We start from the raw sequence: 23,196 nt of genomic DNA, 5'->3' as shown, positions 1-23,196 counted from the left end.
ATCGAAGCACAACAGTTGACAAAGGAGGTTTAAGTGTTCAATAATTCAGGGAGGGTACTTGCAGCAATTAGGATCCGGGGGGGGGGGGGGGGGCGGCAGGCTATTTCGCAAGCCGCGGCCGAATTACTTGTGTAAATCCTATTCATGCAATATTTGCGGAAAAGAAATACTTAGATTTGAATTATAGGTGCAAGATGATCAAAGGTGACTTGCCTTGCTCGAGATCTTGAGCTTGATCCTTGAAATCCTCGCACTGCGGGTCTTCGGGCTCCGAAACTACACGCGAAACGGGACAACTCAACAAACAGCAAAAAATAAATCCCTATTATTGACCTCTAAGCGTGCCATTAGATAGATCTCGAGATTTGAGGAATTTTGGAAGTTGAACGGAGTCAAACGGGCTTACGGTTGGGAAGATATTGAATTTCTATGATTATTGGATTTTTGGTCTAAAGGAAAAAGGATTTATTTAAATCCTTTTTAAAAAGAAAAGAAGGAGGGAGGGGAAATAGACTTCCCTCGGGCGGCTAGGGCGCGGCCCGAGAGAAAGGGGCGGCTCGGCCGAGCTTAATGGGCCGGCCGGCCCAAGAAGGCGGCCCAAGGCGCGCGCGGGCGGGGAGGAGAGAGAGAGAGAGAGAGCCGGTAGGCCGGGTCCATCCCGCGTGGTCCTGAGTAGGACCCGCTTGTCGGCGACTCGGCTCACCGAGAGCGAGGTGCACGCGGGGCGTGTTAGGGTTTGGGGAGGGAGGCGCGGCGCACGTGCGCGGCTCGTGGGGGACGCGGGTGCGGCGGGCCCACGCGCAGCCTCGTGGCTCACCGTGGACCACGCGCACGGGGAGGACAGAGGGGAGCGGCGGACCGGGGTCGGCTCGACCCGGTCGCGGCCGAGGTGGCACCGACGTGGCGCCTTCGTGGCAGCCACGCGGGCCGGCGAGAGGAAGACGAAGGCGCCGGCCGCGAACGGATGGCGGGCGGCGGCGGTTTCTTCGGGACGTCGTGCGACGACGAGGGGCGACGGGGTGAACACCGGAATGACAAGGGGGGACGAGAGGGAGCGAGCCAACGGCTTGGATTTGCCGGAGGATGCTCGACGGCGGCGAATTGCGGCAGCGGCAACCGGCGGCGAGAAAAGGGGGAAACGGCAACGAGGTCACGAGGGGCTGATTCCCGGCGGTGAGAGCATCTACGCGGCTACGGGAATCCATCCCTTGCGCCGGATTAGGCGGAGCTACGCCGAGCGAGGCCGGCGACGAGAGGCGCTTATCGAGCTCGGGCGGCGACGGCGGCGAGCACACAGCGAGCGGTGGCAGCAGTCGGGGCGGCGCCAGCTATCTACTGGGGTATTACTCGAGCGACTACTCAAAGCTAAGGGGAGGAGGAGGAGCGAGGAGGGAGAACGGGGAGGATGCACTACCGCTGCAAAGGAGGGCGCTGAGACGATGGGCCGACGGCACGGGAGTGATCTCTCCGGCCTCGGGCCGGGGAAGAGGAAGAAGGCGAGCGCCCGGAGTCCCCTTCCGTGTCCTAGCGCGCACCGGCTCCTTCGGCACACGTGGCGGCGGCGGTCAGCGAGACAGAGGGGACGGCAATGGCGCGGTGGAGCGAGGGCGAGTGAGAGAGGGAAAGGAAGGGGGGAGCTTGGGTTTATATGGGCGACAATGTCGGTTTGGGAGAGGGGAACCGACATTGGACGGTCAGCCAGCGAGCTGGCGCTCCGGCTAGCGGCCAAAACGGCGACAGGGAGGAGGGGAATGACGCGGGCGGGAGAGAAAAGGGAGAAAGGAGGAGAGAAAGGGGGCTTGCCCCTTGCCTCTTTGAGGAAAGAAGGAGGGAGAGAGGGCGATGCGGTAGAGGGAGGAGGAGCTCTGCCTCCGTCCCTTGGAGGCTAGCACGCGGCGGGGCCGGGTTGTGATGACGGCGATGACGGCGGGGGCGGTGTGGAGCGGAGCGGCGACACGGGCGGCAGGCGCGGACAGGCGCGGCAGAGGCTGACGGCGGCGGCGACCAGGCGGTCGGCCACCACGGCGTGCGCGCGCGGGAAGCAACGGGCGGCGCGGGCGGAGGGCGCTCGGCTCGGCGCGGCTCACGCGCACGCGCGCGCGGCGCACAGGCAGAGCGGGGGAGAGAGGGAGAGAGAGAGAGAGAGAGAGAGAGATGGGGAGGGAGGGAGAGATGGGCCGAGAGGAATTCGGCCCATCGAACCTGAGGGACACAAAATAGACTTTTGCGGAGGGATTTGATTTGGGAAGGATTTGGATTCGGGATTTGAACTTGACGATAGATCGGGGATTTGAGATCCGGAAAGGCACGGAGACTGACTGCAAGCGAAGAAACAATTTTCGCAATTAGGGTTTTTAGAAATTACATTTTCCCGCTAGGCGCCACGACGAAACGGGCGCTACAAAAAGCGTGTCTCACACAATTTTTCATCCGACATGTGAATTGTTGGTCAGTTTCCATGTCCTCCGCAAACGTCCGACTCTTCCGCTCACGTCAAATGGAAACAATCACTTATAAAAATTCAGTTTCTAATCCGAGCATGACAACATCACGCCCAGGTTCATGAAAAAAGGCCCCCAAATATCCATCATCTAACTCTCCGCCACCGTACATGAAAAAAATAATATATGTAATTTGGATTTCCTATCTCAACGCACGAGCATCTTTACTATTCTTAAAAGAAAGAGAAAAGAGAGAGATGAAAGGAAAAGGTACACTTGAGGTCCCTTATCTTGTCGTCGAGTTTCAAAATTGTCCCTGAACTAAAATACCAGATATAATAGATCCCTAATCTTGCAAAACCAGGTCACATTACGTCTCAAGGCACTATTGCTCCCCGGTTTTAGTGATGTGGTGGCTGAGTCAGCGTGGGGCCCATGTGGGTCCCACATGTCAACCGATAATCTTCTCCCACGTATCTCCCCTTTCTTCCCGTCTCAACCCAAACCTTCAGGGCAGCTGACAAGAGGTGGGGAGAAGAGTGGCGACCGACGGCTGCATCATGGACCTGCATGGTAAAGAGCGCGAAGAAGTGAAGTAGGAAGGGCTCATGACACGTTGTCCCCTCAGGTTACACTGCCACATCGTTGCGTGGCAGCTCGCCGCGCATCTACGCCGCGTCCGTATCGTGGTCATATGTCAGCCACACCGTTGAGATTGGCGAGAGGATCTCCAAGAGTTGGGAGATGGAGTATCGTTGTGACGCCTGAGCATAGTCGCGAGCACCACTGACTCAATGAGTGTTCGTGCATGCACAAGAAGAGGAAGCCAGACGCTAAATCGTGGGAGAGGTGTGTGGTGGCCGGTGATCAGCAGGGAGAAGGGTGGCGGTCGTTGGGCGGCGGCGGTAGGTAGAAGCCCGACGATGGTGCCTGGCGATGGGTGGGGAGAAGGCTGGCAGCCAACAAGAAGCTTAACAGTGGCGAGCGGCGGGGAGAAGGGCGCATCCGTCGGGGACGATGCGACCGCAATGTGGTGTAGATGGAGTTGACCTCAAAGACGATGTGGCGGAACCGCGCGTGCACCTCTGCAGACGAGAGGCGAAGCTCGGGGACACCTAAACACATCAGCTTTTGAGTAGCTCGACGGGGGGCGACTATGAGCTAGGGGATAGGAGCTTGGCCAGTGTGACGAGGCAGAAGCCTCAGCCCTCGTGCATGCAAGTGAAGATGACATTGTAGTTGTAGTTGGGACCCGCGCTGCACCCCCGTGCGCGCAAGTCCATGATGTGAGCGCTCGCGGCCGTTGGGAGCCACGTCAGCCGGCGGCCTCCGCTTTCGAGCTTTTTCCCACCGACCGACACCCTTCTCCCAACCCATTTGGCAGATGCCCTGAAGGTTTGGGTTGAGATGGAAGTAGAGGGGAGTGAGATGGAAGAAGATTGCTGGTTGACTTGTGGAGTCCACGTGGGACTTAGCCGCCATATGAATAAAACCGGAAAAAATACTGCCTTGGGATCAAAAGTGATCCCATTTTAGTACAAGATTAGAGGGTTTTCAAAACTCGACGACAAGATAAGGGACCTTAGATGAACTTTTCTGGGAGATGAAAAAATTGCAGCCTCAGGGGCCTGTGCATATGACCCATCATAGGCACGAGAGCCGACACCGCGGCGGCGCGGCAGCAGAGCGCTGCACGACCTCCGCCTCCGTCTCCTTGCCCGCCGCCCCCCCGACTCCCGTCTCCTCGCCTGCCGCTGGCGCCGATCTCCATCCTGCTAGCAGAGGTGGCGCCGGCGTTCTCCTGCTCCCGCCGCATTCGCTCACCGGTGAGCATCCTAATCCATCCCCATCCGGCTCGGCCTCGAATTTCGTCTCCTCGCCCGCCGCTTGCGCCGATCCCCATCCTGCGAGCAGAGGTGGCGCCCGGCGTCCTCCTGCTTCCACCGCATCGTCTATCGCCGGTGAGCATCCCTCCCTACCCACACCTCACCTCATCAGGTATTCTGCGTTATCCCTCAAAAAAGTTTGGGGGTTCAACCGAAACAGGGTTAGATCTGCCTCTGCCCAGTTCCACCTACTTTCAACTTGTTAATTTTGATTTTTGTTTTTAGCAGATGTAATTTGGTTACTGAATCTCATCCAAACACCCTTAGAATAGTTGCATTAGAACGGAAAATGTAAGCTCACATAATTTGTACTCATCCTAACTCACATAAATTTCTTAAGAAGAATCTATACCACAAACTACTCATAGTCACTCAAAATATCTTTTTGTTAAGGTATATTCTTATAAGAAGTTTTCATTTCATAAAATTTTCTAAAGGACATACTGTGACACTTGGCATTAATCTAATTTAACATTTTTTTATTTATTAGGTTACAAATTTTCTAAAAGACATATTGTGCCACTTGGCATGAATCTAATTTAACATTCTTTCTTTATCAGGTTATCAGGTTAGAAACAATATGAATTCAATATTTTTATAAAGTTTAAGTACGATTCATACATAAAATTAAAGAAAAAATAAATTTATATATAAGTGATAACATAATAAAATACAAGTTAAAATTATTAAAGGAAAAATATTATTAATAAACAATGATATTGATGTATTTCTAAATATTTTCACGTAATATTTATTAAGTATCAATGAGTAAAATGGATGATTTACCATATAATAGATTAATTATTAAAATTGTTTTCATCCGTTACAACACACGGGCATTTTGCTAGTTGAACTCAAACGATCCCTTGTGGCCTTGTGGGCTTGTAGGAGGCGAAAGAAGGAGAATTATTGATCAATCAAGGCTCAGATATTGGGGAGGAAGACACGAAGCGGTCCTATGCATGCTCTCTCCGGCCGCCACCGCCGTAGCCGCCGTCCGTGCCACGGCGGGGTCGCCGGCGGCCGTGCGTGGCATGCACGCGCGCATCCTCAAGGAAGGTCTGGCCCACCACCCTCCGAACCCCGCGGCGCTCGTCTCCGCCTACGCCAAGTCCCACCTCCTCCCCGACGCCCTCCACCTGTTCGACGAAACCCCGCGCCGGGACATCTACATCTACTCCTCGCTCCTCACTGCCGTCTCCCACTCCGCGTCCCCCGAGCTCGCGCTGCCGATCCTCCGCCGCATGCTCTCCGCCGACGCCCTCCACCCCGACCATTTCGTGATCAGCTCCGTTGCCAGCGTCTTCGCCAGGCTCCGTAGCCGCCGCCTCGGCAGGCAGCTGCACGCGCATTTCGTGGCATCCCCATACAACGGGGATGACGTCGTCAAGTCCTCTCTGGTCGACATGTACTGCAAGTGTGGCTACCCGGACGATGGCAGGAAGGTGTTCGACAGTATGAGTGCCAAGAACAGCGTCGTGTGGACTGCCCTGGTTTCTGGGTACGCGTCCAACGGCCACAGTGAGGAGGCGCTGCAGCTATTCCGTAGCATGCCTGGGCGCAATCTGTTTGCATGGACTGCGCTCATCTCGGGGCTTGTGAAGACCGGTGAGAGTGTCGGCGCGGTGGAGCTTTTTGTTGAGATGAGGCGGGATGGTGTCAGGATTGATGATGCATTCGTGCTGTCGATCGTCATTGGCAGTTCTGCAGACCTGGCTGCTTTTGTGCTGGGTAGGCAGTTGCATGGTTCCGCAATGAGGCTTGGGTTCCTGTCCAGCATGATTGTTGGGAATGCGTTGATTGACATGTACTCGAAATGCAGTGATATACTCTCTGCTAGAGAAGTATTTGAGGGGATTACATTCCGTGATGTAATCTCGTGGACGACAATGGTTGTTGGAGAGGCACAGCATGGTCGAGCTGAGGAGGCATTGGCTCTTTATGACAGGATGGTTCTTGCAGGAGCGAAGCCCAACGAGGTGACCTTTGTCGGGTTGATCTATGCTTGTAGCCATGCTGGTCTTGTTCAGAAAGGGCGACAGCTTTTTGAGTCAATGAAGAATGAGTATGGCATCACTCCTGGATTGCAGCACTACACGTGTTATCTGGATCTTCTTAGTCGCTCAGGCCATTTATTGGAAGCTGAAGAGCTAATGACTACAATGCCATATGAGCCTGATGAAGCTACTTGGGGGGCCCTGTTGAGCGCATGTACGAAGTACAAGGATGCTGAAATGTGTATCAGGATTTCCAATAAACTATTAGAGCTACGACCAAAAGATTCTTCCACATATATCTTGTTATCTAATGTTTATGCAGTGAACGGAAAGTGGGATTCCGTAGCCAAGGTTAGAAAGTGCATGATTGGATTGGAGATAAGAAAAGAGCCAGGGTATAGCTGGATTGAAGCTGGAAGAGAATTCCGTTTGTTTCATGCTGGGGAAGTGCCACTTGATATTAGAGAAGAAATTATGGTTTTTCTTGAGGAAATGGTATTGGAGATGCGCAAAAGGGGTTATGTTCCTGATACTAGTTCTGTGATGCATGACTTGGAAGAAAGCGAAAAGGAGCACCATCTCTTCTTGCACAGCGAGAGATTGGCTGTTGCTTTTGGATTAATCAAGTCTCCTCCAGGGTCTGTGATCCGGGTGGTGAAGAACCTTCGGGTCTGTGTGGACTGCCATACAGTAATGAAGTTAATTAGTGAAATAACCCATCGGAAGATCGTTGTGCGAGATTCTAGTCGTTTTCACCATTTTGAAGGTGGAAAATGCTCTTGTAGTGAATTCTGGTAGCAGGTCTGCTGATGTCCAGTTGTGCTTCCAGTCTTCTAGGACTCTAGGTATGACATAAGCTATTGCTTTTGGGGGTCGACTTCTTTGCAATGTCTACTAACTTATTAAGGTCTGCCACAAGTTGGTTATACCAAATGGATAGTCATTTTCCTTTATAACTTATTTGTTGTTTCAGTCCTAGAAAACAATACAGCCATCCTGTTTCGAAGAAAAAGGAATTCATCCATATTCTTCTGTTTTCTCCTTGTACATATCCGCTAAATATAAAGTTACCATGGAATATATGACAACTCACCGGTAGCATTAGTGAGTTAACAAACTAGGATGATCAGCTCAGTTCTTTCAAAGATAATGTTGAAGAACATGTACTTCATTTATTATGTTTGTTCGTAATAGCTCATGGATACAAGGGTTGCAACCCTTTTCGTTTTCATTCTGTTGAAAACTTTGCTTAATAGTATTTGGTGGGAGTTATTCTTAGGTACTTTCAAATTTCTTTATCATGTAAAAATTAAATCACTGATCAAAATATGGATCTTAAATCATAGGACATAAAATTAGACTAATATATAAAGGTAAAGAGCAGGTTGAAGAAAAATCCTTCAATAACTGAGGAGTTTCTACATGATGGTCTGCTCCAACTTCCCTCTCTTGCACACCACACATACACAGCACTGGACTCTCTCTTACTTTGGTTGCATTTTGAAGTTGGTATGTTTCTCCGATAGTATTTAATACACCCTCTCCTAACATGTTGGTTAACTAAAATCTGTATTAATAGAAATGTTGCAGAGGCTACAATGGACAGAGTGTCATCAATACTCTTATCTTGGTGAGCTCTTATTTATATTCCGGCGCACAAGCTTTGGAAGTTGACGCAGTGATATATGACATGATTTGTCATGATTGAATCATGCTTGGAATCTAATTCATTCACACAAACTTAGGATGAAGCGATAACAGCATTTAGCACAGTGATAGGAGCAGCTAATCTTGGTTCTCTCTGTGTCTGTCTCTGCTTTTGAGTTTCAGTAGCCTATAAAGTTGGAACTTATTTTTCCCTATTCATTCTCTAATATTATTTTTTCTGTGCCCTTCTCAAATATGATCCATTTTTCTTGATTGTGCAGGGAAGATCTTTCATCCGGGAGGGAGGACATACTGTTAGTTTATGTTGTTCTGGCATTATGGACTTATGGTAATGCTATTGCTATTCATGCTTAGTTCTATTATTACCTTTCACATTTCCTTGATTATTGCGTTATTAGCTTTATGATTAGGCAATTCCCAGAACTTGATGCTTTGCTTCCAGCCTTTGAGAAAAAACGGATACAATACATATTTATGGTGCCAATTCAAGTTTATGAGGTTCATTCGATCTTGGAGTTTGGACTCCACACTAACCGTATTGAGTATGTTTCTTCTTTTACTTAGTGAGTTAGTGTTTGCTAGGTCTTGGTTAGAAAAAGACTCAGTGTTTGCTAGGATGGTATATGATGATTACACTACATATTCATGCCACATGATCCGATCGGCATAGTAGAATTGGTAGAGCAGCCTCTAGACAACACATATTTTGAATGGTTCCATGACCACAACACAGATACTTCCTCCGTTTCACAATGTAAGTCATTCTAGCATTTTCCATATTCATATTGATGTTAATAAATCTAGATAGATATATATGTGTAGATTCATTCACATCAATATGAATGTGGGAAATACTAGAATGATTTACATTGTGAAACGGAGGAAGTAGCAAATAGAAATAGGCTTCATTATAAATTCTAAATAATGCAAAGCAGTAAACCTAAATACAAAAATCACAAATTACTTATACAACAAAGTTAAAAATGTGAGTTACAAAGGTTCATTTGTGCTATGAGTTGTAGTTGGATTGGGCCAAGCATGGACTACAAATTGTGATGAAAGATAAACATGCATGAGGCTTGAGTGCTTGATAGATGGTTGACATCTAAGTGGCGGTCATATTATTTCCGATGAGAAGGACAAAGAGGAACACCAAGGTTAAGCTTAGGTTAGCAACACCAAATCTAAGAATACAAGGTTGAATATATATCGTACGGGTGGGTGTGATACCAAAATAATTGAAGGTTCTGGTTAATTAGCAGCGTACGCACTAAGGTTTTGTAGTGACTGGCATCAACGATTATCTTACTGACACAAGCAGGAGATGTATTGTCTATCATATTGTTGTATACAAGAGTCAAATGCAGTAAATCAATGTAAGCCATCCATGTCATAAGCATAACACTAGTGTGTCAAATTTCCCATGTATAGGTGCTATTAACTTTGCCAAGTGACAACAAATAGGTTGGATGTATAGGTCAATTTGGCTACAGAAGTTCATGCATGCATGTTTTAATTTTTGTTATGAACTAAGCTAGAAATATATCATATGGTGAAGCGTGCAAATGGAATGATAAGTGATGGCAGAAACAAAGATTAATTGAGCTGTGGACACGCAATGAAATATAAGTTAAATTAATCTGATTGTACATATATTAGTTATTTTAGTCAATGAGGAGAAGCCAATATTTGAGATATGAAGATATTCTCTGTTCAGCCCTGAGTCCGGTTGGAGTTCATTTGTCGTTACAGATGGGTAGTAGATGACAGAACAGCCAGCAACATGCAAAGAAACAAATGGACATGAGAGGCCCAATGATAAGGGAGGTACAATAGACTTGGGGAATGGTAAGTGACTTGGTGCAATTAGTTGTTTTAATCTGAGGGAGGGCCAGACCACGGCAGCTCACATGACCGGTAAGGTGTTCGACGAAATGTTTATCTCCATGCCATTTCAGTTTCCTTTCCTCATCTTTTGCCCTTCGTTAAATCGCATCCATCAACTGCAAAATACTAGATTATAGCACCCTGCCCCAACTTCTCCTTTCTTCTTCTTCCTCCCTTTTATTTCTCTCTCGCAGGCCAAGGTCGCACGCAGCTGCGGGAGGCCAGCACTGATTGGGCCGCGTGCGGCGGTTGGGCGGTGGTCTCCGGTCGCGCTGATGAAATATGCAGTTTGACCAAGGGCAAAAGATGATGGAGGCAAAGTCCCAAAGTTTTCAACTATATGATTTAATTTGTTAAATGTTATATTATAAAAAAATAACCAAGATTCCATGCCATATCAACATTTTCAAACAGCTAGTAACATTTTCTTTTTGCACGTGCAGTATTTTTCGTTGAATTATCCGTGGCTGGACATATCATCAATTGATCAATTTCCTAACCATTGCGATTTTCTCATTTTTCTGAATTTTTTTTTAGCTATTCGGTTGATTAACACGTCGCCGTCTTCTGATTATCGCTCCTCGTGAGCGCGTTTGCAACAGGCAAAACGTGGTTCACCGGTAATCGCACTGTTAATTTCGTGTTTGAGGATGCCGCGTGTCGGGCTTCGTCCACCGCTGGTTTGAAAAAACTCCTTGCCAATGTATAAAATTTTGAACTAACCCTCGCACTGGCTGACAGCCTGTTGTGTTTTTCAAAAAAATAAACTCCTTACCCTTCAAAGAATACAATACGAAGAAAAGAAAATTCTGATTTAGGAGTAGCGCTGTAAACATAATAAACACAAGGGTTTTTATTGAAAAACAACCACACCTACCCCTACCCCCAAGCCCTAAGGCCTCGTTCGGCTGGTGTGTAGTATTTTCCCTGGGAAACCATCACCATGGAGGGAGGGATTGGGTGGATCCCCTCCCACCACCCAATCCCTTTCCAATACCCCTCTAGGGTTTAGCTGGTTTGGCAATTTGGTTTGGATACAGGGGCAGAGCTCAATGGGCCGGGGGGTGCCCAGGAACCCAGCCTAAAATTCTAAATAGCTTGTTACCCCCATATTTTCACCATATAGGCACCCCCAGCCCAAATCAGGGAATCCCCTCACCCCAAAAGCCCAAAATTCTGGCCCAAAACTCTATAACTAGCTCAACTGAGAGGAGGATATGAGAAGTTAGGAACCCCCTTATTTTTCTCTAGCTCCGCCCCTGTTTGGATGGGTAGTGACGGGGATATATCTTTCTCATCTAAAATTCAAAGTTAGGATTTAAATAGCATTTGCAGCAGTTATGAAGTAGCTTTTCCTAAAATATGAAGTAATGTACAGAAAAATTTGGAATTTAAACAGTATGCAAGGTCAAAAAATAAACCTACAGAAAATTCAAAATACTGTAAAAAGATCTGGAGAAAATCAGAAACATTCTGAAAAAGACTAAAAGATCTGAAAACATAACTACAAACTGACTGAAGGACTCGGTTAGTAATCAGGGTAATTGCTCCAATAGAAGAAAACATCAGAAATGTCAAAACAAGTAGAACAAGTAATTAGTACTTGTTACCGCAAATATTTGGCTTGCCCAATCTAACAGCACAGCAAACTGGACTAAATTTGAAGTTGATATCAAACTGGACTAAATCTGAAGTTGACATCAAACTGGACTAAATCTATAGAAGTTGACATCAAATACTAATTGCACATAACACTGCTTTATTGACAATATAGGGTCACAAATATAGATCTTCCTAAAGTTGGCCTTCATGTCATTCCATCTCCACCCAATGAGCACCTTCATCACTGTTAGAGGAAAAAATGTAATTAGCAAAATATGTTCTGAGTAGTGGAGTACAAAAATGCCTAGAAAATTATGAGAATTATAGAAAATAGTAAAATTTTGAAGACTGACTGCAAAAATTCATGCAAGTTGAGTTGAAGTCGATCAGCTATCCTGGCAATTCATTGATGATAGGGATCACGAAGCACATGATCGAATTTCTGAAGCACTACGTGTTTCCAAATGTGTGGCATGCTGACTTAAAAAAAGATCAGTTTTAACTCTACTCTTATAAAGGCCTCTATTATTTTTCAGTCCTTTTTTTTTCTATTCTCGACATTATGTCCAAGCTTAACATACATTTAGAGGTGCTACTGCTAGAACCTGAAAACTATTTCAAAAGAAACCAAGTTTTACTTTATATCCTCTAGCTGTTTCAAGATAAATGTTTTTCAACAATATTCCAAGTTAAATTTTGTACTGTAGTAACAAAAATCAATTGTTAATACAGAAACTATCTCAATCTTTGCATTAGTGTTGCCGTAGTGTTGCTGCAGTGATTTGTTGTTATTGTCCAGTTAAGGCACTTGTGCACATGAAAGGTATGTTTTGTCTTGATAGGGCAACGTCAAAGGATACGATCCGCTAATTCTATCAAATGGGTGATCCAGAAAACATGGCAACCACGCCCAACAATTTTTAGATGCACATGTTATAAAGGCAGCTCTGGACAATATTCTTCCGAGGTCGGTACTAATCAGCAGGATTCCGATAAGCCTAAATTATTATGATTTGGAAGATGATGAGCATATACTCTTTTGACGGAAGTCGTGCTTCTGAAAAAAAAAAAGGCAAGACTGATATGTATAGTGTAGTTGTTACATGTTTTGGTTTTGATGAGGATGATCCTTTCTTTGAGTTCGACTGCAACGGTAATGGGTTTTCAAAGAGGGGTTCAGTAGGGTTTCAACAAGCAACGTAATAGAGATCTTTGGTTTTGATATTTTTCTAGGTTAGGAGAAGATGGTGATTCTTAATTGGGTGCTATTACTAATGGAATGTAGGTGTTGTGAATTCCAATTATTTCCATTATAATCTAGATTAGTGTTGTCCATTGACAAATGCGTCTGCCAAAAGGGCATGCTTTACTTTAATATGTGAAAAATATGTAGAGAATATGTATTGAGTTCTTAAAAATTAGATCCCTTATTACATACCCCTTGGGGTCTATTTATAGGTTTACAATATCAAGGTTACAACCCTATGGTTTCTGCTTACTTGGGAATTAACTTAGTCGCTCTTATGACAAGGATGTTTACATGGGTAATAGTTGTCTTTTGGCCCAACTAACCGGTCTATGGGCCATAAAGGCCCCTAACTGGGCCGCTTGTTGGGCTTCCTGGGGCGAAGGTCTCTGTCAAAGGCACATCCTCCTTTGCCTTATGCTGCTCCTTCATCATATGGTGGCGAAGATCTTTTGCTTCATCGCTCAATGGACGCTTCACCGCTCGAGCATGCCTTGCACTTCGGCGTGGTTTGGTAAGTGTTTTGGCAGTTCGACCGAAGGTCGTCATGACATGCCTCTAACAATTAGTCACTTGAGTTGAGATATTTGTCTCCACTAGATATTCTACCTGATTATTACAATTGATTGTTTTGACAATTGGAAATTGGAATGGCATGTCTACTTGGTTAGTCCAGTTGATTGTTCTGACAATTACAAATTGGAAAGTGTTTGCTGCTAAGGCAGATTTTGGTCATGTGGATTGTCTAACTGTAATCACAATTCACACGTATATTCAAGTATTTGTTTATCGTTTAATAATAGTAATAATCATTTCTTCTGTGATATTTGTGAGTTCTCTGCTTACACAATGGCATGCCTATTTGTTTATCATTCTACTTGGTTATGAATACATGATAATACTAGAAAATTGGCTTGCTTGGTAATTTAACCCATGATAATACTATTTAAATCTTATTTACAATGTAAGATTTTCTTATAGCGATTGGTTCAATATTCATAAATGTCAATAAACATTGTTCATTTTTTAGTTCTATACTTGTAGACTATTGAGAAAAAACAATACCAAAACATGGTAGTAATGCGTGCTACTAACAAACCGGTGAAGATTGTATTTTAAGGATATAAAAGTATATTTTATAAATATTCTATATTACTTTCGTAAATTTAAGGGTATTGAATAAAAGCTTTTATAATTTGTAAAATCGTGAGAAATATTTTTTGTTATGTTTATAGTTGCTATTTATTGTTTCAATTTTTTTTATAGACATGGATATCAACATGGTTAAGTTACCTATTTTGAATTTTAACATAGTCACTTAGAATAATTTTTCACTGACTTTTATTTTTAAAAAAGTAAAGTTTGTGAATTAGAAAAAATATATCTTTTTTCATTTTTCATTCTTAATTGTTTTTAATAATTGCTACTCTTTTGTACATTAATTTTCCTTTAAAACAATAAAATTTGTGGATTAGCCAAAAAATATTTTTTTCATTTTCATTTTTATTTTTAATACTTGCTACTCTTTTTATACAATAAATTTTATTGCTTATATTACTTAAATATACGATTTCTATGTTAAGACTACGGTGTATTAGAATATAAAATGATATTAATCTTGAGTTCTTTCGTAGTATACTATATCAGTAATAACTGAAAAAATAATACGAATCCAACTCTTCTCGTATGTTTAAGATTGCCACATATATAGACTTTGCACTGCATTCCAACTCCTCATGGCTGCATGGATGCAGCCGGTTTAGTTCAGAGTCACAGCTAGCACATCCATGTACTCCATCTAAATAATTTATTCACTGTCAACCATCGGTTAATTAGCGTGGCTAATAGTACGCAAGAGATCCAGAAGGACATGACTAGTTACTCGGCAATTCATCGGATCGCTGCTCAGAACACATCCTTTATCATGTTGCTCCATGTGTCGTTAAATTATATGGCCATTTGGACCAATAAAATGTTGGCTGAACGGCTAGGTTGAGACTAGTAGATTATGTTGGGTATATGAAACATGACTATGACCGTGTTTAGATCCAAATTTTTTTAAACAAACTTCTAACTTTTTCATCACATCAAACTTTCCTACACACATAATCTTTCAACTTTTCACAAAAGAGCTTGTAGCCTAGTGGTTACAAGAGTCTTAGTAGCACCAAGGTCCTGGGTTCGACTCCCCATGGGAGCGACATGGGAGCGAATTTTTCAGGATTTAATGGCGTTGTGCTTTTTCAGGATTTTGTATTGTGTAATTCTAAAAAAAATCTTCCAATTTTTTCTGTCACATCGTTCTAATTTCAACAGACTTCCAATTTTAGCACCAACTAAATACAGCCTATGCTATGAAGGTATAGAGCTGTTGATGAATTTGTTGGGCCGACGCGGTCGCACAACATCCTATGTTTGTGTTAGGTTTGCGTGTGTGCGTTCATAGGGAGTTGTACTGTATAATTCTAAAAAAAAATCTTCCAACTTTTCTGTCACATCGTTCCAATTTCAACCAAACTTCCAATTTTGGCACCAACTAAACACAACCTATGCTACGAAGGCATAGAGCTGTTGATGAATTTGTTGGGCCAACGCGGTCGCATAACATCCTATGTTTGTGTTAGGGTTTGCGTGCGTGTGTTCATAGGGAGTTGTACTGTGTAATTCTCAAAAAAAAAAATCTTCCAACTTTTCTGTCACATCGTTCTAATTTCAACCAAACTTCTAATTTTGGCACCAACTAAACACAGCCTATGCTATGAAGGTATAGAGCTGTTGATGAATTTGTTGGGCCGACGCGATTGCACGACATACTATGTTTGTGTTAATTTCAGGTGACTGATTTTATTGTGAGATTAATTTGCCTAACACGACCAGATATTATGAATCACTGATAAAAATGTGCCGGCTGAGCATAACTCCACCTTTTTGAAGAATAATCACTAGACCTGCCTTTTCCTAATTAATAAAATATATATTCCTCCGTTTCATAATGTAAGTCATTCTAGCATTACCTATATTTATGTAGATGTTAATGAATCTAGACATATATATTAACATCTATATGAATATGAACAATACTAGAATAACTTACAATATAAAACGGGGGAATAGTAGGCATTTAGACAGCTATCAATGACTCGTTTTTGTTTCACGTGCCGATAAGTAGCTCGGCCTAAATGCTCCAGAGAATTCAGCCTTAAGGAGCGTTTAGACTAAGCTACTCAGCGAAAAGAGCTGATGAGGGTTCTGTTGCATAAAAGCATCTATCATTGCTGTAGCAGAGCAATGTTGCACATTAGCATAACACAATGCCCACATAAATTAGCCACAAAATCAACAAGTTAGAACCGCAAGAGTTATTGATAAACATTATCTAAAATTCAAAGAACCGAATAGGGGAACACCTTCTGGCAGGGGATTATGGGAGTAAGGGAGCAATTTTATAGATTCTGTGAAAAAAAGGTGGGGGATGGAAGAATACCCTGTTTTGGGTAGATAATTGGATTGGAGGGAAGCCACTGGCAGAGAAGTTCCCCAGACTGTACAACATTTCCTTTGCCAAAACAAGTAACTGTGGCAAAAGTTATAAATGCCGGCTGGGATGAGGGCAGTAGCAATGCAAGCTGTGCCAATGACTGCCAAATAGGATGAAGCAATTCAGAGCCACGCTCTCCACAGTGCAAGCAACTTGGTGGTGGCACAGTTGTGGCGGGCCCCAGATGACGGCCACGCTTGGCAATCAGTCACTGCGCCAGCCTTTTTGCAGAGTGAGGCGCTGAGGCTATCGTTCCTCTAGTAAGATGCGAAAAACCAATCAGAGATATGGGGCCCACTTGCTTTTTCCTCCACGTAGACGAGGTAACGTGCCACGTACTTGCATTGTGAAAGGCCTGAGAAAGCCTAGTGGCCTGGTGGGGGTGGGGGCCTACTATAACCAAAAAGGTATCTAAAAAAACAATGCAATTCAGTTCCATTAGGATTGGTGTTCTGCTATGATTAATAGAATACACGGTATATTATTTCTGCATGTATGGTTATATTTTGTTCGTGGAGTTCCTCAAGTATTGCTTTTGCAGTCAAATTTTGGTAAGTGTCCTCACTCAACTTCTTCACAATCCCGTGCCAATTGGCAAGAGGCTGTGCTGTCCTGTTTAACAAAAAGAGTATTGGCTTTTGGCAAGGCAAGGGTAGGTTTTATTACCTGTAGTTAAGGTAGTATTCAGCAAACTATTCTGAAACTTTTGATTACTGATGGCAAGTATCCCTGCAACTGCTGTACACATTACACACACACATACATACAAAGAAGATCTGCAGATGTTAGGCCATGGCCAACGCTCCACGCTGGAGCGTGGTCTCACCCCTTCCAAGGGGAATAATCGTGCCACGTCGGAAGGAGCCGCATCCCTGCAGGGTGTGCGAATGCTGCAGGAGGTCCGCGCACCTTGTCCGAGACACCGCTCTGGCACCCGGAGGAATCGATGAGGATGCGCGTTGGGTAGTTGTGTTGCCCCATGCCGTTGCTCCAGCTTGCCACCAACTCGAGCTCCCGCGCGCATTGCCACCATGGTCAAGGTCGAGGTCATCACTGCCGTGCGGATCCGACGAGCTCGAGGCTAGTCAGTGGGGGAGAAGAAGAGCCACCGACGCCTCATTCTGCGCCGATGCCGGCTATTCCACTGTCCCGACCGGCAAATCCGCCGCCGCCACCTCCGCCTCGATCTGCCACCGCCACCTCGATCCTCCACCCACGCCGCCTCGATCTCCATCCCCTCCACCCCGATCCACGCACCGCCGAGGAGACAGGGGTATGGCGGCGAGGTGTGCCCCCGCGTCGTTCCACGCTGCCATTGCCTCGATCCGTCGCCGCCGCATCGATCCCCATCTCCTGCGCCTCTATCCACCGCCACCAGGGAGGGGAGAGGCGGCGATGCCTCCAAGGAAGAGAGCTCGAGCTGGAGAGAGGGAAGAGGGCAGATGAGCTCGGCGGAGCTCGGCTGGTGAAGTGGGACGGCGTAGGGAGGGGATTGGGGTGTCGGTGGGGAAATGAGGGAGAAGAGATTTTATATTAATTTCTGGATTTTGGGGTGTTTAGTGTAAAATTTGAACTTCTATATAAATTGGAAAATTGTGAGGACTACAATGAAAAACACTCGGGACTGAAATAAAAATACGAGACTACCACCTGAAGCAACTTATATGGTGGGAAATTAGCTTTCTGGGGGTGTTGCTGCCCCATCCTAGATGGCACTTGAGGGTACCCCTTGCGTTGGCCATGCCCTTAGTCAGCTCTGTCACATGGGACTGTTTGGTAGATATCCATACTTCTCCACTGGTACTTACTGAAAACAGTTGTCCATATTTCCGAAAGTTTTTACGAAACTAAATGTATACTGTTGGTGCTAACAATCTAATGAGAGGCAAAGGTGACAAAGGTACAGGTACAGTCTTCAGAGAAGATAAAGGAAGCTCTGTAACTGTATCAGACTGAGAAGTAGTGCGTGTAACTTTTTCATGCAAGAATGAGAGAGAAGTGACATAGCAGCTTGAAGTGATTTTGTGCCGTCTTAGCGAAGCACAGAGCAGTCTCTCATTCTGAAGGGATTTACTATACAAGTGTTGTCCAGGTTCAGTGAGCTCAGCTAACCATGGGCCTGTTGAGCTTTCATCCAGTCACAAATTCAGATGATGTTTCAGGCTTTCATCTGAATATGGCAAACGTTATTGCTTCTTTTTTTTTTCTTGTAACAAAATAATCTTCTTGATTCTGAAAACGGCACTAGACAAAGCAATCATAGAGCTGACTTGATGCGCCCTATTAGAACTAGTCTGAAGCATCAAGTACTGTGTACATATCAAAAACTGCAAATTGTCAGTAACATCTGCAGCTTAGTAGTATTTCAGTACTGATTTGAACCGAAATGATTACAGCTGAGATGGTCTTAATCAAGCTTATGTCGAACAAGAACATTTCTGAAGATGAATTGATCAAGCCTCTACAAACTACCATGCTTACAACTGAATGACAAAAGGGCAGGAGCCATGCAAGTTGCTTTGACACCTTTATTCCAAAATGCTCACTTTACTGATCTTTGCCCTGAAAATTATGCTCACTTTACTGTGAAAACCATTATATTTTCTTGCATTGGGATTTGGGAGGTCAGGATTATCCGTCCCTATTCTCTGGGCATGGGGGAGCATGGAATCCCACTTTGCATTGTCTCAAACTTTAGCATCTCCCTTTCGGCTCTTCCCTGTCAGTAAAGTAGGATCTACAAATATTTTAGCAATAGCTGATTAGAGAACAATTTCTCTGAATCTGAGGCTGTGTGGACCAAATCTTCAAAATACTGAAAACATATTACTTTGTGGACAATATATTTTCTTTCCATTGCGAATAGTATCTATACATCTTTGAAGACTCAACCCTGGGTCCAGCATGATTTTGAAAACTAGCACAAATCTCAACTGATCAAATACATATGGTCAGTTTATAAGTTATCAATCATCGAACGGAGCTGTTTACAGGAAAAGAAGCATGATTTTGGAAACTACTCCATCCATTTCATAATGTAAGTCGTTCTAGCATTGTCCAATTCATTAACATGTAGATGAATGTGGATAATGTTAGAATGACTTACATTATTAAACAGAGGAAGTAGCACAGATTTCACATATAATTGTCATTGATAAGGTATCAACCATCGAATTGATCTGTTTAACAGCAAAAGAATTCAATTTGTACTCTCCATTTAGATAAGATTCATGATCCTTTAACACTGAATGATGGCGAAAGCGGGAACAAGTCCGAACGATTCCGTGCCGCCCCCGCTGACCTCCGTTCGGCCGCCACAAACGCATCTGAGCCGTCCGCCTCCGAATATCCGTCCCCGATATCCCGATCGGACGGCAGGCAATCAACCACGTACTCCTCCCGGCTTCTCCCCACTCAAAAGCCCAAACCGGCACAGATCGGAGATCTGGGCCGTCCATCGGAAATATTCCCACGGCATCAGCCAGATCGGACGGCCAGAAACGCGGCCCAGATATTTCGGCCCGCTTATAAATACCGGCTGGTCGCCTCCGCCTCAAACCCTCTCTCTCCGTCCGTCCGCGCCGCTACTCCCCCCCTCGCCGAGAGAGCTCTAGGGTTTCCGCTGCCGATTTTTTTTTTTAATTCGGGGGGAGAGATTTGAAGAGGCGGCACCATGTTGGTCTACCAGGATCTGCTTACCGGTGCGTGGATTGATCATCGCGAATTTTCTCTGGTTTTTTTCGGGGGTAATTTTGTTGTTTTTGGAGTCGGGGATGTGGGGATTTTGGGAATTGGAGGTGGCACGGTTAGATCTGGGCGTTTGCGTGTTTGGATCGGATGATCTAGGGTAGTCTTTGGCTTGCGAACCGAGAATTATTACTGGTAGGAGGTTGTGGTTTCTGATTATTTTTTTCTGATCGAATCGTCAGATCTGCGTGTGTGGGTGGTGGATTATGTGTTGTGTGTTTGTTGATGCGATTGGTTGGACTGAATTTGATGTGTTTGATTTGGATGTGTTGCAGGTGACGAGCTCCTGTCGGATTCGTTCCCCTACAGAGAGATCGAGAACGGCATCCTCTGGGAAGTCGATGGCAAGGTATGTCGCGTTCTGTTTAGTAGGCGGATTCACTAGTTGTATGTGCTTTGCTAGCTTTTGATTGATCTGTTGCTGTCCTCGATTAGATTCAGTGTAACATAGTTATGTGAAATTCGATCATTCCGTTTGGTGAACACTTGGATCTTGAGTGGATATGTCTTTGCATGTTAGATTATTCACTGCTTAATTGCTTGTCACAACATATTTGTGCAGAGTTAGCTTAAATGCTTATTTATGAGCCTTTTGGACATTTCGTAAAAAAAGATGAAGTGCTTGTCTATGCTTCTGAGGCTTTGAATATCATGCATACATGTGGTGCTGTGTTAAGTGGCTTTGACCTTATTAATTGTCGCAATGCATGAGGACTAGAAAGATTTGCATCGACGATTCTAGGTTGATTGGTATTTCCAATGTATCGATTTATTTAGTTGTATCAATGAAACATGTTTTTCAAATCAGAGATCATTATAATATGTTCCTAACCAGTGGAACAATCTTGCTTTCGTTTTGAGTACTAATTTGATGTTTGCTTTCCTTTCAAATTTTAATACCAATGGATGTTTTGATCAACTGCATATATGAATTATTGCAACAGAATGCAGCTGTGGATATCTTTTGAGATAACCACGATTTTGTCTATTACCTTGAAGATGTCATTTGATTCTGTTTGGTTACTTAATATTATGTTGTATCCTTGCAGTGGGTCGTTCAAGGAGCTATTGATGTGGACATTGGTGCCAACCCATCTGCTGAGGGTGGTGGTGATGATGAGGGTGTTGATGACCAAGCTGTGAAGGTGGTCGACATTGTGGACACCTTCCGTCTTCAGGTTGCTCTCTCTTCCATTACCTTGGCTCTTGTATATGATACTGTCTGCACTTTATTTTTGTGCTTACATTCCATGTGTGTTTGGCAGGAGCAACCTCCTTTTGACAAGAAGCAGTTTGTGACCTTCATGAAGCGCTACATCAAGAACCTCTCCGCCAAGCTGGATGCGGAAAAGCAAGAGGAATTCAAGAAGAACATTGAGGGTGCCACCAAGTACTTGCTTGGAAAGCTCAAGGACCTTCAGTTGTAAGTTCACTATAATTGCTTGCCACAGGCCCAGGAAATACTAACATATGCGATGCCATGAACATGTCTCACCATTAGTGCCTACAAATTCCAGTTTAAATGATTTGCTATGTTCTATCACATTAAATTCTTGAAGCAAGAACAGGACTCAGCCATATATGATATGACTCGTGCTGCTCTGTTTGCAAGACTTGTATTCAGGTATGCTTCTTATGCTGTCTCTTGTGATCTGTTTCAGCTTTGTTGGTGAGAGCATGCATGATGATGGCGGCTTGGTGTTTGCCTACTACAAGGACGGAGCCACCGACCCAACCTTCCTTTACTTCTCTCATGGGCTGAAGGAGGTCAAGTGCTGAGCGGTTCCTTCTGCTCGACACTGATGTTTTATCTATGCAGTCGGCGGTATTTTTGGTCTAGTCTATGGTTGTCAGTTGACTCGTTATGGTCCAATGTTGGTGTCGGAAACAACTATCGTTTGCTTGTTATGGATGTTGAGATGAGTCCTTTTAAAAAAACCTCCGGATTATTGGATTCATGAGCTCCTTAAATGTTTGGAACGATATTAATTTGCTTTGTGATGGCTGGAGAAAGATAATGATGAAATTGTTGTGGTTATTAGCTACTCCCTTCCAACCTGGTGGGGATAGGACATGTCCTACATGTCCTAGGTGGTGTCTCATCCTCATTTAGGTTGTTTTTTTTTTTGGGGACGGAGGGACTATGTAGCTTAACTTGAATGCATGCCTTTGTTGTGTTCTGTGAGGTCATGAAGGTTTGACATCTATGGATGACGAGCCTGATGCAAACCTTTGAGAAGCAACATCTCCATATGCAGGATATCTATGCATGCGTATCGTCGCCAGGATTTCCTTCTCGCCTGCTACTCAACTGCGTATCGTCGCCAAAGCTGTTACTAGACTGCCTGAGCAATTTCACAACTTATTTGTGTTACAATTGGGATAACCTTTTTTTCTTTCCCCGAAACGTGGGCTATACGAAGGGCAATTGGAATTCTCTACCTGTCGTATCATACGAAAACGTTCCGAAATTCACAACTTATTTGCATCTTCTCTTTTTCTTCTGAAGAAGACTAACCGCACGCAGTATTATTACTATCTCCGTATCTAAATAAAACCTATGATACAGCACGCTAGTCTCGTGTTCTAAAATAGTGCCCAATATAACAGCTAGCACGCTAGTCTCCGGTGTTCTAAAATACAGCGACACATTCTAGTATTAGTGTGCTATTCTAGTTCTAAATTATTATATTTTCAGATGAAGTGAGTAACATTTAAATAAATTCGCTCACTAGCTGTCCGCCTCCACCACTCCTCGCCGCCTGGGAAACCGAGTAGTAAGCCGGGATGGTGGCGACGGGGCCAAAAAAAACAACGACCCTTCATCTCTGGCGCGTGGGGGGGGGGGGGGGGGGGGGACGGGACGACATGGACGTCGCGAAGCCGCTTGCGGCCTCTGGCATGGTGGCAGTGGATCCGGAACCGCCCCGACCGGATCTAGTGACCCCGTGGCCAGATCTGGTGTCCCTACCTAGATCTAGCCAAGGTCAAGCAGTTGACGCAGAGGGTGGTGGGAGGAGGCGACTCCATCGTGGCTGCACGCAGCGAGCGATGCCAGCGGTAGGAGGAGGCGGATGACTGTTGCGGGAGTAGGGAGTGACGGTTGCGGGATGATGGCGTCGGTGACGTCGGCGGCAGCGAGCAGTTGGATGTGGACGACGGCGCGTGGAGTAGGGAGTCAGTG

General features: G+C 44.8%; 2 protein-coding genes across 10 annotated transcripts; both read left to right on the top strand.

Moving 5' to 3' along the window:
• The first annotated feature begins 4,067 nt into the window (after positions 1 to 4,067).
• On the top strand, positions 4,068 to 10,553 carry LOC127754756 (pentatricopeptide repeat-containing protein At4g14050, mitochondrial-like). Of its 9 annotated transcripts, none has more exons than XR_008012892.1 (6): positions 4,068 to 4,402; positions 5,216 to 7,169; positions 7,709 to 7,833; positions 7,904 to 7,954; positions 8,253 to 8,320; positions 9,745 to 10,548. XR_008012892.1 is itself a non-coding variant. In XM_052280322.1 (3 exons), exons 1-2 carry the CDS (start codon positions 4,078 to 4,080, stop codon positions 7,120 to 7,122), a joined length of 2,232 nt encoding a protein of 743 aa, XP_052136282.1. In that variant the 5' UTR covers positions 4,068 to 4,077; the 3' UTR covers positions 7,123 to 7,169; positions 8,253 to 10,551. The 9 variants fall into 9 exon arrangements, 3 of the variants coding, with proteins under 3 accessions (XP_052136282.1, XP_052136283.1, XP_052136285.1); XR_008012893.1 differs by having other exon boundaries at positions 10,074 to 10,546; XR_008012889.1 differs by having other exon boundaries at positions 7,704 to 7,833; positions 8,253 to 10,553.
• Positions 10,554 to 19,822: 9,269 nt separating this feature from the next.
• LOC127754977 (translationally-controlled tumor protein homolog) lies at positions 19,823 to 22,050 on the top strand. Its single transcript, XM_052280590.1, has 5 exons — positions 19,823 to 19,966; positions 20,288 to 20,361; positions 21,062 to 21,190; positions 21,278 to 21,435; positions 21,674 to 22,050. The coding sequence occupies exons 1-5, from the start codon at positions 19,939 to 19,941 to the stop codon at positions 21,789 to 21,791; spliced, it is 507 nt and encodes a 168-aa protein (XP_052136550.1). The 5' UTR covers positions 19,823 to 19,938; the 3' UTR covers positions 21,792 to 22,050.
• The last annotated feature ends 1,146 nt before the right edge of the window (positions 22,051 to 23,196 follow it).

The sequence above is a fragment of the Oryza glaberrima genome, chromosome 11 (assembly GCF_000147395.1).
Source record: "Oryza glaberrima chromosome 11, OglaRS2, whole genome shotgun sequence".
In the NCBI taxonomy this organism is placed as follows: domain Eukaryota; kingdom Viridiplantae; phylum Streptophyta; class Magnoliopsida; order Poales; family Poaceae; genus Oryza; species Oryza glaberrima.
Note: the sequence above shows the minus strand (reverse complement) of the source record. Positions and strands in the feature narration are given on the sequence as shown.

Bases quoted from the DNA above. Each gene is read 5' to 3' on its own strand.
- LOC127754977 (XM_052280590.1), top strand. From the start codon at position 19,939: ATGTTGGTCTACCAGGATCTGCTTACCG. The intron at 21,191-21,277 runs GTTGCTCTCTCT...TGTGTTTGGCAG, and splicing joins TGGACACCTTCCGTCTTCAG to GAGCAACCTCCTTTTGACAA. The intron at 21,436-21,673 runs GTAAGTTCACTA...GATCTGTTTCAG, and splicing joins AAGCTCAAGGACCTTCAGTT to CTTTGTTGGTGAGAGCATGC.
- LOC127754756 (XM_052280322.1), top strand. From the start codon at position 4,078: ATGACCCATCATAGGCACGAGAGCCGACACCGCGGCGGCGCGGCAGCA. The intron at 4,403-5,215 runs GTGAGCATCCCT...GTGGGCTTGTAG, and splicing joins CACCGCATCGTCTATCGCCG to GAGGCGAAAGAAGGAGAATT.